This window comes from Talaromyces atroroseus, assembly GCF_001907595.1.
Source record: "Talaromyces atroroseus strain IBT 11181 chromosome Unknown scaffold_4, whole genome shotgun sequence".
Taxonomy (NCBI): domain Eukaryota; kingdom Fungi; phylum Ascomycota; class Eurotiomycetes; order Eurotiales; family Trichocomaceae; genus Talaromyces; species Talaromyces atroroseus.
Genome location: NW_017971436.1, coordinates 1,566,328 through 1,579,933, shown reverse-complemented (window position 1 = coordinate 1,579,933; position 13,606 = coordinate 1,566,328). Strand labels below are relative to the sequence as shown.

General features: G+C 47.9%; 3 protein-coding genes across 3 annotated transcripts; 2 read left to right on the top strand and 1 right to left on the bottom strand.

The window, feature by feature from the left end:
- Positions 1-6,237: 6,237 nt before the first annotated feature.
- UA08_04429 (Cell pattern formation-associated protein stuA) lies at positions 6,238-8,347 on the top strand (the record flags this gene model as incomplete). The annotated part of the gene is made up of 4 exons (XM_020266750.1): positions 6,238-6,505; positions 6,573-6,770; positions 6,822-6,954; positions 7,009-8,347. The coding sequence occupies 4 exons, from the start codon at positions 6,238-6,240 to the stop codon at positions 8,345-8,347; spliced, it is 1,938 nt and encodes a 645-aa protein (XP_020120857.1).
- Positions 8,348-9,150: 803 nt separating this feature from the next.
- Positions 9,151-10,233, top strand: UA08_04428 (hypothetical protein; the record flags this gene model as incomplete). Its single annotated transcript, XM_020266749.1, has 2 exons — positions 9,151-10,019; positions 10,080-10,233. The coding sequence occupies 2 exons, from the start codon at positions 9,151-9,153 to the stop codon at positions 10,231-10,233; spliced, it is 1,023 nt and encodes a 340-aa protein (XP_020120588.1).
- A 234-nt stretch (positions 10,234-10,467) lies between these two features.
- UA08_04427 (hypothetical protein) lies at positions 10,468-13,198 on the bottom strand (the record flags this gene model as incomplete). Its single annotated transcript, XM_020266748.1, has 2 exons — positions 10,468-12,351; positions 12,410-13,198. The coding sequence occupies 2 exons, from the start codon at positions 13,196-13,198 to the stop codon at positions 10,468-10,470; spliced, it is 2,673 nt and encodes an 890-aa protein (XP_020120586.1).
- Positions 13,199-13,606: the final 408 nt, after the last annotated feature.

Sequence of the window (13,606 nt, the reverse complement as noted above, 5' to 3'; positions counted from 1 at the left end):
TAACAATATCATCTATATCTAACTAACTACTCCGTACATCTATACATTTGTCACCCTTACATGCACGGTAGATCTATCCGTGCACGAGCAGCGCAACGTACCTACATACATACATACATATATTATGACAGAAATAACTACATAGTTGACGTCGTTAACCGAGTTGAGCGAAGGACTGCGGAAGCAAGTACGGGAATGCATGCGAGTTTAAATTTATTCTCTGCCAAATCAAGGAAGAATGTTCATGCATGGTGTTGCAGCCTACATCATACATCATCCATCATACATACCGTACTTACTACTAGCATTAATATTTCTTCCTAATGAAACGAAATCTGACGAGGTGAATAAACAAATGAAACAGTGAATAACTAAGAAATACGACTAAATACGAATATCCTCCGCACATGCCAAATTGGAAATGACAGACAGTTACATACCTGGAATGGAAGAAAAGCGGAACCCGACGCATCTTGCCGTCCGCCCGCAGCCCGCAGCCCGCAGCCCGCACTTCGGCTACGTGCAGCAGCGTGAAGCCCTTGCAGCCAACAACTTTCTTTAACCCCCGTGAACTCAAATCCATCCCACTCCAAAGGGAATATTGAACTCATGTAATATCTATATGTCTTGGATGGATATTGCCGGATTTGATATCCCGTTTTCCTAGGCAAGTAAATACACTACTAGTACTCCGTAACTAGAACGTATGCTTTAATAACACTAAGATTCAGTCGGATATGTACTAATTAAAAAACATCAACTAAACTAGTACTTCGTTATTCGTCCGCAGTCTTCCGTCAACTAGCTATAGCTTATATGAAATCCATTACTCCGTACTTTAGCACGGTTGTTTACGCTCCGCTCAGTACGACTACTCCGTAGCTGAAAATGTACAGGACTAGTCCAAGGCCAGCCTGCATACATACCAGTCCAAGTGGGCTCTTATATTACGGTCAAGCTGATTGGATAGAGCAGCAAGAGCCTGCTAGTACTAGCAGCGTACTAGTGACCAAGTTTGACCCATCGTACTAGGCTATTGCGCTATGGCCAGGACACTTCCCTGTACTCCGTACATATCAATACATTATTACATGCCCGCTATGTTAATAAGTTACTGTTCATCAAGGCTTAGTTAGAACTTAGTAGCGACATTACTATAACCAGGTCTTCTGCTCCGTAACCCAACCACGGAACACCTATTGCCTAGTTCGCGCCTACCCCTCTTTTCTTGCTTTTCTTTTCTCGAAGTCAGAACGGCGTCCGGCGTCAGCTAAGTCGCGAAGAGCGGTCCGTGATCCTTCGTTACTATGTACGTATCTTGTTCTTGAGTAATCCCTGTAATTACTCCGTAAGTCGCAAGCAGATAAATCAGCATGGTCCTCCTCACAGGTTAAACCATTGAACTAATAGTTAACGACACCATAGCATAGTCGTCTTCACGTATTATACATACTACATATTACGCGCTTCATAATCTCGGTTACCTAATGCATGCACCCGGAGCTACCGTGCCGTACATTGACATGGACATGGACAGGACATTGAATGGATTTCTTTCTTTGGCAGTTGACTTGCAGCAGCAGGGTTTGTCCGTTGGTCTGTCATGTCATGTCATGTTCTGTCACAGTCGGGCAGTTTAAAATATGAGCGAACGTTGAAATAGTTGGTCTGTTTTACGCTGATGAAACGTTCCTGCAGCATATTGGATAAGATAATCCATGTCAAATTCCTTGTCTTATGCTGGTTCATGTCGTCTACCTTGTCTATCTGTTCGCAACCCATGCTGTAATCATGCGATAGAACATCTACATGGTAGTGCATTGAGGCTCAAGACATGATGGACGCAACTGCCTACAAATGTACGTAGAATACATATACAATCAATATACACGAAGCCACATAACTACCTACGTGTATCTAAAATTAGGTGACTGTTGCTAATCTACAGAATGACACACATATACACAGAATTAGCCACTGTTTCATGCATCCTCATAGGGACTCGGGGTTCAGACCGACACTTCGCCCTCACATCCTCCTACAAGCGAAAGAGCCGGTGAACAACGGAAAACCCGGCAGAATCCCCTTCCCGCTGGTTGTTGTTGTTGTTGTTGTCTCAGCTATCTATCTTTGTAACACAGACCTACCCAGAGCTACGTACCTCGTGAGTCGAGTTACCCAACCAAAAAAATTGAAAATCTAGCAGAGTCCACTGGCATACGTATTCACATTCAACGAACTAATTAGAGGGTTCTATATTATCACACCCGACGATCATTAACTAAACTGCATACTCTACCTACATAGCATGCACACGCAACGTACCCTGAGATGATTAGCTGGAAGCTGCCTAGCTACGCATGAAGCAGGCAGTTGGAGGAAGCAAGGGGGGAGGTGTTGGCTGAAGGGCTGAGGTTACACGAAACACGGATGTGCCCTTCGTATACGCTATACATACATATGCCGTGATATTCGCGTCTAGATGTATCTCTGTAAGAGCGGTGAGGTAGATATCAGAAATTATCTGGTTGGTGTCTGAAGAAAAGGGTTGTTATGTGACTGATCATATGCTGGGATGTCATTGTCGTTAGCGCGATAGGGCTCGGGGTGGCACGGGGTTAGTCCGACTCGGTACCGCAAGGAAGTGAAGAACAGCTATAGTACTAGGCAGATATCTAACTATATCTATGATTTATGATTAGCTAATAATAGGTATATTTGTATTCGCTGACTATTGAATAGTCAAATCTTGTAAGAGGCAGTAAGCACTGTCTGATACCACATAAACATGGCCTCGGCGGCAATAAGTCAGTAGTAAAGTCTAGAATTTGGCAAATCTTCCTGGCGTTATCTCCACCCTCACCGATAAAACTAGTCAAAAGCATTGCTATCAAAAAATGAAGAAACAGAAACAGAGGGGAAACGCTAGATTCTCTGCGTTGGTCTCTTCTGGGCCAGTAGTCTCCCACCTCTAGCAGCGATTACTGACAGTGACAGCTAACTACGGCCAGACCCTGCTTGCGCCAAGGCCAAGTGAAGCAAGTCAAGACGAGTCGATCCCTGCCAGGGCCCACAGAAACATGCATACAATACGTACGGAGTACATGATACATACGGCGTAGTATGTTGGATGTCCACTACTACTAGTAGTAACTAGTGTTCTTCACCGATTCTATGATGGATTAATGCATTATACACTCAACTCATCTAAGCGGGAACGTTCATCCTATCAAGCCAACAGAGCAGCTTTGGTAAGAAGCCTCGTTTCATCTTTACCCTCGACTGTCCCGTTCGGCCTTCTGGTTGGCCAATGTACAGCCGCCGTACATACTTGGGGTAATTTATCCTGCATGTGATTGGCTCGACCAACTATTTAGTATTTGGTAATCTGCTCAGACTTTGACCGACATATGCCAATGTATGTATGTATGTATGTATGTATGTTATGCCAGGCCTCGTGGCGTTGCTGTATAACTATGTTTGAGTGGCAGGTGCTGTCAGGGTCTTCTCATTCACTGCGTAATTCTGTACTAGCTCCCAAGTCCCGCAGTAGGGATGAAATCCAGGATGCCTTAGTCCATTTACTGATAAGTCTTCAGTAGTTAGCTAGGAAGGATAATTAAATGTTACGAGATAACTAATGGATTTGAATCTTGACTAGATTTGCTTTTTCGACTTGCCTTCACTCAAAGCCCAGCCAATCATTACCTAGCTCGTTCGTCCAGCCTTGTCTGACCGCTGCTTGACTTGCAATAAAGGGGTACGATGAAGAAAGGGGGAGGTTGGCTGTCACATCTTCTGGCAACTACAGAGTACCATGAAGAGAGATCGAGAAGGCTGGCCTGTTAATTATTATTACGTAGAAATACAACGTGCATTCAGATCTATGCACGATTCGGAAGCGGTCGATCACCTCGAAGTCAGGGAATATGAAGTAAAATGAATAATACACGGTTATTTAAATGATTGTTAGGGCCTATTAATGCGTATTAAAATTTGATTGTGCCCGTATTAGCCTACTCCGTAAATAGCAAATACAAACGTTGCAGCAAGTAGCACGGAAAAAGCAATGCTCGCTGGAGGACGGAGTGCCCCTCAACGTCCGAGTAAAGGCCCGCGGTGTAACACGGAGCTGGCCTGTTTGTTAGAGTCTGTACTTTGGGGTCGAAGCATCTCATTATTTTTATTTTTATTTTTTTTTTTTGTTTTCTCGAACATAGGAAAAAAAAAAAAAAAAGGAAAAACATGAAGCGTTGTACTCAGAAATGAATCATGAGAATAAGGCTGTTGCGCGCTAGGCCGTATGGGGCAGTGACTCTCTTCTACTCCTTGCCTGGCTCTATTCTACACTGCGAAAATGCTAATAGCCTAACTAATAGCAAATAGACCAAGTTAGGGCTATGTCCGACTGACGCCATCCAGCTGTCCATTGCCCTAAAACATACATTACAGCGCATAGTCATAATAATAGCCTTATTATTACTCCACTGCTCCGTGTACTGTCTTCGGTCCGTCAGTACGGTAGTTAGTTATCTATGATTTATGAATGGTAGATAGATACTCCAGCCGAGCATTGCAACGTCCGTAGTAGGAAGGGAGTTCGGTGCTAAATATTAATAATAGTTATTTATCTCTATCGCTGGAGAGTGCAGGCAGACGGGCATAAATTATAAATTACGAACGCCTCGAACGGTATTACTAGGACGGTACGGTACGTCCATCCATCCATCCATCCATAGATACCGCTAGTACTAGCCCAATCCTCTGCGTAGTAAATACTAAATACTAGCTAACTAGTTAGTAGTTAACTAACACTCGCTAACAACGAGCCAAAGAAAAGTCCCCACCGCGAGTCGTTGGCTTTTCTTAGCTAGTCAAGTCTCGCTCGCGCTGAGATTAATTGACCTCATCGTCCCATCTGCATGCATCGCATCATTCATGGGGGATCTCCATCCGCCAACAGAACTGACTGACAGACAGAGCACAGATACATACACAGATACGCCCATCCATACATCCATACATACAGGCTCTCTTCTTTATTCCAGCACAATCTTATTATTACGATTAGTATTATTATTCTATTTCTATTTTCATTATCGCCATCTCTCGTTTCATCCCTGCGCTCCTTGATCGCATTGCCATTCGGAGCCCGCGATCATCCGCCGGTTGATCTGCCTTGCGTTTCTGGCTCTTGAGCCCGCCGCTGCCGAAGACCTCCACAAGCAACCTCCACCAGCCTCTTTCCTCCTCCTCTTCTCTTCCTCCTTCTGACTTTCTCCATCCTGGTACGCGCCATCTTCTTTTTTCGTCCCTCCAATTCGCTTCTCCCTGTCCTTTGCCTCTTCTTAACATGCCCGTTCCCTCTCTCCCGTCGTGCATGCATCTCACTAAACCTTCTTCTGCCCTGGCCCTCTGAAGACCCTTACCCACCGCGTCCTGTTCTGCCATTGCACTTGGACCCAAGCGAAGCTAAATCTCTACAAGAAGGAAGCAAACACCACGAGACGGGAAAATAGAAAGGAAGAAAGAAAGAAAAACAAAATAATAATATCAACAGCGGAAGGAGCTGTCGTCGTTCCTCTTCGCCTTCCCCTTCTACACGACCGCTACGACCCGTTACGACCTGCGCTACGATCACGATCGTTTTACCATCATTTTATTTTTTTCCCCCCTTTTTACATGTTCACATATTTGCATCTACTTTTGATCCCATGTCCTCGGCTATAGCTGGGATTCGCGTTGTCTAGAATTTCGCTCCTGTTTTGCTCTGCTGCTTAGAGCTAGCCTGCCTTTCCATCAGTCCATTTCAGCGATTTTCACGAAGAAGAAGAAGAAGAAGGAGAAGAAGAAACAAAAGCAGTCAATCAAGCGAAAAGACGATACAAAAAGATTACCTGTGATTCAACGCATATTTACGACTTTTTACGACGCCTCTGTGGTATATATCCTCATATATCCACCTCTGTTTATTCGAAGGTTTCTTTCAGCAGCGCGTTGTGATTGAATGCCTGCCCATTCGCGCGTTTCTTGTCACGATACCAAGATTTGGTAGCGACAAAAAAACCGGAAGAGAGAGAAAAAAAAAGAGTCTGTTTTGCCCTGCCTTTCAGCGTTCATCGTCACGAACATCACGAACTTGCTACGATCAGTCGCCGGCATTTACTTATACGAACGTCGCTTTATACATATACACACCGTCATACGATACAACAACATACACATCGCAGCTAAACCATGAACCAAACTCAATCATATATGGATGTGCATACATCGCACTTTTCATCTCCCCAGCCGTACGGCACGCACGGTGCGACCGCCGGCGGAATGGTGCCCTACTCGCATTATCAGCAGCCGCCACCCCTTCTTCCGCCTGGCTCTACCGCCTATCCCTCGACCCCGGGCTCATACTCTTACCAGTACTCCAATGGCGTTGCTTCGACCACACAACCTGCCTCTAATTCAATTAGCAGCCAGGTCCCAACCCAGATTTTGCCATTACCAGGTAAGTTGCTATGCGTGGAGAACTATCGCACTTGTAGCTGGTTGCTGACTTTTGAAACCAATAATAGCCATGACTAGCCATACCGTAACGCCTCATGGATACGTCGGTGGAGCAAACCCATCTCAACCGCCCGCTGTCCATGATGTATCTGGCCAAACCTGCCCTCCTGGGGCAAAGCCGCGAGTAACGGCAACTCTGTGGGAAGACGAGGGCAGTCTTTGCTACCAAGTTGAAGCCAAGGGCGTTTGTGTGGCACGGCGTGAAGGTATGTTTCTACATCTGCTAGTAAACCGCAACTTTCTAACTTAGTTGACAGACAACCACATGATTAATGGTACCAAGCTGCTGAATGTAGCTGGTATGACTAGGGGCCGTCGAGACGGCATTTTGAAAAGCGAAAAGGTCCGCCATGTTGTGAAGATTGGTCCTATGCATTTGAAGGGTGTATGGTGAGTAATGACAACCGCAAGGCAGTAGCAGCAGCAGCAACTAACAAGTTGAAGGATCCCGTACGAGAGAGCCCTCGATTTCGCAAACAAGGAGAAAATTACCGACTTGCTCTATCCGTTATTTGTCCACAATATTGGCGGCCTCCTCTACCACCCGACGAATTCTAACCGCACTAACATGGTTGTTCAAGACTCACAACAGCGCAGGCTGGAAGGTGGCCAGAGCGCAAGGAGCTCCCAAGGTCCGCAGGCCCCTACTTTGCACCATCATCACTCTATGAGCGGCTCTGTTCCTTCGCATATGTCACAAGCTCCGGCACCTTCTATTCCTCAGCATAACAGCAGTGGGCGTCCTGGGCTTGACCGGGCCCATACTTTTCCTACGCCTCCAGCCAGTGCATCAAGCCTGATTGGCATCCCTTCTCAGGGCAGCACCTATGACTGGAACAACCAGAATATGAATTCAACTGTCCAGCCATCCCAGTCTTTGCCGATTGACACAAGTTTGAACAACACACGGTCAATGCCCACGACACCAGCAACCACACCGCCGGGAAATAACCTGCAAGGCATGCCACCGTACCAGAGCCAACCAGCCTATGACAGCTCCAAGCCTTACTACTCATCCGCCCCTTCAACGCAGGGCCAATACGCTTCCCAGCCATTGGCTCCCCAGTCGATTACCGGCTACGGCCAACCACTCATGAAGGATATGGGCCCTTCAGGTGCGAGACCGCCTCTAGGTCCAGTCGAGCCAGACCATACCGATGTCAAGGTTGATCGATACAGTCAACCCAATGGACAATTAGCAGGCGCAAATGGGGCTGGCGAAGAAGAACCCGCGCCGGAACAGGAGTCCGAATTCGTCCCAGACAGTGGTGCGGGATCGTATGCAAACCGCAACTCTTACACATACACCGCCAATCCATCGGTGGCGTCGCTTGCTGGAGACCATTCTCAGATGGGGGGTTCTCCTTCACATCAGAATGGGGCTGACCGGATGACGCCACGCACTGCCAGCACCAACCCGCCACCGCAATGGACGCAAGGCTACAACACCCCTCCCAGGGCTTTGCCGGCAGGCAGCATTTCCAACATTGTTAGTGACACCAGGGGTGCACCCGCTGCTCCTAATGGTGATACATATGCTCCCAGCACTGCTTACGCCTCGAACTACTCGGGATATTCATCAGTCAATGGTTCGATTGGCTCGACAAAAAGACTGCGGGAGGATGATGATGACCGTCAAGCGCGGCCTGATGGGCGTGAAGGCGATTACGATACAAAGCGTCGGAAAACATTAACTGAGACTCCAATTGGAGCGCCCGTTGGGGGTACCTTTATGCCAATGCAGCAACCTGTGCCGGCCGGAGGAGTTATGCGACGCCGATGAACAGGCAGAGGCAGACAGTCTTGAAAGTCTTTCATTAGTATAATCAGCCTAATAATGGCCATTTTCTTCTGAGATTTGGCCTACTAATCAAGAACCGGTCTTTTACATGGTGTCGGTACTCACTCATTGGTGCTTAGAGGGCAGATTCTGGTTTACTTGGCGTTTCTTTTTCTTTCGGCAGGTCAATACCATACACCCAGACATACTTTCCCTGGCTGAAGTGGACGTGTGCAGGGAAGAGACAGGATTATTCTTCACAGTGAAAAGCTATGTATGTCACGACATACCATGCTAGCAATGGTCCGGTCTGTACTGTTTTGAGTTTGTTGTCAATTTTAACTTTTTTTCTATGTCATCGTTTGTCTCTTTTCTTTTCTATGTTCGCGTTGATTTAAGTGATTGCGTCAAACATGCTTTTAACGACCATGATGTAACGAATTTCCTTTTTCGTCTCTGTGATGATGTTGCGGACGAGACAACGTGAGATGATCGAGAGCGAAGATCGAAGACGTGCCTATTAAGCTGGGTACATAAAACTCCATTCTCTTCACATCTTTTCTCCATGAGTAGCTGTAATCTAGACATGGTGGTAAGTCCCAAATAGGAAAAATAACAACACGTCGCAGACCGATGATAGCCGATAAGAGAGCTTGGCATGTCATTCTTTTGGTCAACCTCGCAGAGCTTGTATTTGAGATGCTAACAGCCACGAAGCAATGTACAACTACTGAACTGACGAACTACGAGACAATTCAAGGAATTCGAGAAAAACTCTTCATCCTCTCCCCTCTCCCTATTCCTTAATGTCTGAACTGTGCTCATTGCCTTCATCGAAACAAGAGCAGGGTACGAAAAAAGCACCCCTCGTCCCATCCAAACGAACCATACCCCAACCCAAAAACCACCTCATCTTCGACCCTTGGAACTCCTCCTCCACAGGCCACCAACGGCCTCAAAATGATTCATACTCTAGCACAACCTCATGGCGTGAGACGAGGAGACGGAAGTTAGCGGGGCAGTTTCTCGCGACCAACCCTAATCAAGCACAGAAGACTGGCACAGAGGGTGCGAGAGAGGAATGGAGATGGATGTCAGCACAGGAAGCGCGGAGGACAAACTTGGGGGTCGGCGATATCAGGCGGTATATGGGAGTGGTGAAATCGATGAGTTGTCGAGGGATGATGGATGAGAAGCTTGCTCAACACGAGTCAGAATCGGAGTCTTTATATTCGACGACGACGACAAAAGAACCGGTGTTGACGGTTATGTCTGCTTATGAACCTACTCCTCCTGCACCTATTCTCGAAGATATCCAGCAGCACAAAGAAGACGCCAACACCAACGCTGAGGAACCATTACCAGTCCCCGAAAGAACAAAAAGAGGAATATTCTCGAACTTAACTTTCTATATCAATGGATCTACATACCCGATTATATCAGAGCACAAACTGAAACACCTCCTGGCAGCAGAGGGCGGTTGTATATCGCTGCATTTGGCACGGAGAGCTGTTACGCATGTTATTCTGCCTACATCTGGAGCACCAGGAGGGATAGCGAGAGCGGGAGGGTTATTAGCAGCTGGGAAATTGCAGAAGGAAGGCTTAAAGGGCAGTAGTAGCAGAGGTGTTGGCGCTGGTGGTGGAAAAGGAATCAAATATGTTACTGTTGAATGGTTTGTCACCTTTTCAAGGGTTGCGTTGGTTACGAAGTACTAATGTGTGTCGAATAATAGGGCCATTGAGAGCATCAAAGCTGGGAAGAAGTTACCTGAAGCACGGTTTGGTGCTTCGACGAATACTACGAGGAGTACTGGTCTGGTGGGTGCGCCGGTGGGACAGAGGAGTGTTTATGATATGTTCAGAAAAGAGCCGTTATTAAATCGCTAGTCTATCGAAAAACACTAGTTAAACAAACAAAACAAAACAAAAATCCATCAAGCGAATTGAGATGTAGATACATGCGGACATGGGTATATTATGTACATATAACATTCAACCAACCAAAGAAAAACCGATACGTCATGACAAGTCTATACATGGATAAGCGAGACTTCGTTATAATATTCATATTCATTTTCATTCATTTTCATACTCATGTTCATGTTATCCTCATTCGCGTCATCATATGAATGCACCATCGCGAACCAGCCGTCGCGTTCCAACGTCACTTCCATCGCTGCTGCTGTCGCTGTTGTTGCGAGCAACGCGTCGGTTTCTGTTATAATTGCTACTGCTGCTGCCGATGGTCTGATGACCGTGTCGACGATAACTACCCCTATAGGCCTGGCTTGCGGGCGCTGGGGATGCGGTCGACGACGAGGACAACGAAAGTCCAGCAACAGCAGCAGATCTCACACCGAATTCCGAGGGGTTGAAATCCTCCTCGTCGTCAGCACCGCCACCACGAGAATATGCCGGTGGTGGATTGTGTGGGTTGTCGATTTGGACATGCACGAGATCCGGCTCCAGATCTCGAGGATTGCTGCTGGCAGTGTCCGGTATTGGGGGAAGGGTGTTGCTGATTCGCTTCTTTTTGCCGGTTGAAATTGAGGACGAAGGAAGATAGTGTGTTTGGGGCGTGGTAGAGATAAATGGTTCAGGAGGCGGTGGTGGTGAGGAAAGTCGACGAATTGATTGGTACCCTCCGAACTGTCCGGGCTCAGGACCGTGTCCGGCATGTTCATAATAATGATGCATGTCTTCGTAGGCAGGAAAAGTTGTCGTCGACATCGACGATGATGTAGAGATCTGGTGAGGTCGAGGAGGATTGTACTGGCGCTTCACATCCTCTAAAGCTTGGCCAATGGCCGCATCAAACATCTCAGGGGAGGCTGACCGAACTATCGTTTTCTCATCGTATCTAACCTCGTCGCCATCTTCTTCTATATCCTCTTCGTGATGCATGTTTGATGATTGCGGGTCTCCCTTGACTAGCCCCAGTCGTTCTTCTTCAGTAGCAGCCTTGACTGCACGACGGTAATCTTGCCCCCTCTCAGCAGTATGCCGCAGGATACTGCGCCCAGGACTGATTGGCGGATGAGACAGGCTTTCGGCTGACCTTTTACGCCCGAATATCGATGTAAATGAGAACTGTCGTCGAGCATATTGCGGCGGTGGCTCAGGCGTGAGATGACTGTTCCGGGCCGGCGATGTATCCGGTCGCTCGTCTGCCCAGACAATCGACCTGGGCGTGTTGCTGCGTTCTCTGCCGGTTTGGGGCTGGAATGGAGGCTCTAATCCTCCGTCACCGCCGCGTCCATGATAAGCAGTATCGATGCCCTGACTGTTCTTGTTCAACGCAATTTCCGTCAATGCCACTGGATGCACGGCAATTGGCACTTCATCTTCATCAGCTTCTAGCCGCCGGTGTAACGGATGATGCAAAATGGTGGAGGCTCGACTGCGCACGTCGGCAAAGAACGAGTTGTTGCCACTAGGCGTGCGAGGCGGCTTGTCGTCTTCGTCCGGAAAATGGGCCATGCCCAAAGGTGGGTGAGGAGTCCGCACAGAGCGGTTTGATCTGGGCGTCATTGTTGGGTGGTCGCCAATGACAGTCTTGCGCCGTCTGAGTCCATCCCACTCGACCACCTCGTTGTCGCCCGGTTGGCTCATTTGGTCTTCTTGTTTTTCCCTAAAGAACCGCTTGGCCTCTTCCTCTTCCATCTTTTGTCTGGATACCGAGATCCGGCGAATGATCGCAGCCGCGCCTCGAATTGCGTCTGCCTTTGGCTCCATTTCAGGAGCCTCCTGCTCACTGACTTCTCTTATCTGATCCAAATCGCCTTTGAAGACTGCGGCATCAGGAACATCCTTGGCTGATTTGGACAGCTGCAACAGCACCACGCCCGAGCATATCGTCAGGAATCCCATGACAATAGTAACTATGGCCATTGCGGAAGCCGCAAAGCCTTGGAACAGAACGGCGGATGTAATGATGGTCGAGCTAGTGAACATGACGTAGTAGGTCGGGGTCACGAGAGCGGCGTTGTAGATATTCAATGCTTTCTATGAGACTTTGTCAGCACGTTATCTTGCATTGTTGACCTCAGGAAGGGGGACTTACATTGAGATAGATGATCTCGGTCAGCAAAGAACACACCACAAAGACCAACAACACGTAAAGAAACCAATGCTTGAACTGCGACTCTCCTCTGATCTGCGCCAGAATTGACGCCCCCAAACCCTGGGTCGCAACAACACTAAGCCCGCCGATAAGACTGCAGACGGTGATATAAACGAACATGCTGCGTTTACCATACCGGGGACCGGCCCACAGTGCGGTGAACAGACAGCCAACAATAATGATACCAGCATACACCAGGAAACCCGGCTGGAGGACATAATGCTGCATGCCCTGTATATCACTCACTGAGGCTTCCGACGGGGCATTCAGCGCTATGACCGTCGCACCGATGATGCAATTAACGCAGCCTATCTTACCCACAAAACTGAGCCGCTCTTTGAGGAAAATGGCGGATAGAATGGTGGTCACAACGACAGATAAAGCGCCCATGGGTGTCACCAGGATGGCATCGACGAAACAGTAAGCGACAAAGTTGCAGGTTTCGCCGATGATCATCAGGGTCATGCCGGTCCACCACCAGAGGTTCTTCAGATATCCATAGCCTTCGCCTGCCTCCTCGTTGTATTTCACGTTTGCTTTGAGAAGACCGATCTTTTTGATGACGAAGGATATGCCGATGAAGACACCGGAGGAGATGGCCAGTGCAATGCCGATTGCCTTGTATGATGCGGGTTGCGAGGAGGAGGAAGAGGAGGAGGAGGAGGAAGTCGAGTTGGCGCGAACATACAAGGCCTGGGCCTGGTCCAGGGCCGCTACTGTCAAATCCATGACAGCGAGATGCGGCCACTAGATAGGCTGGTAGGTTGTATGGGAAGCGAGCCGTTTCAAGGAGTGCTGAGCGAGAGTTGAAAGAATAAACAACAGAGTATAAGGACAAAGAAGCGGCAGGTACATTCGACAATCGTATAAATATCGCAGGTAGAAGATCGTCGTTACGCCATGAGCAAGTTCTCTGCAGGTGACTGATAGACCGGTTAGAAGGTTATATCAACCACTGGACGAAGAAGAGTGTCGAATTGACCCGTGGTACGAACAGCGAGGCCCAACCGCTGTGACCAGCGAACCGGCAAAGTCACACAGATCAGACGCAGCAGGAGCAAGATGTAAAACAGACACGGCGACGGAGATGGGGGGGGCGGTGTCTGAGACAGAGATGTACCAACGCTAGTCTGTGCG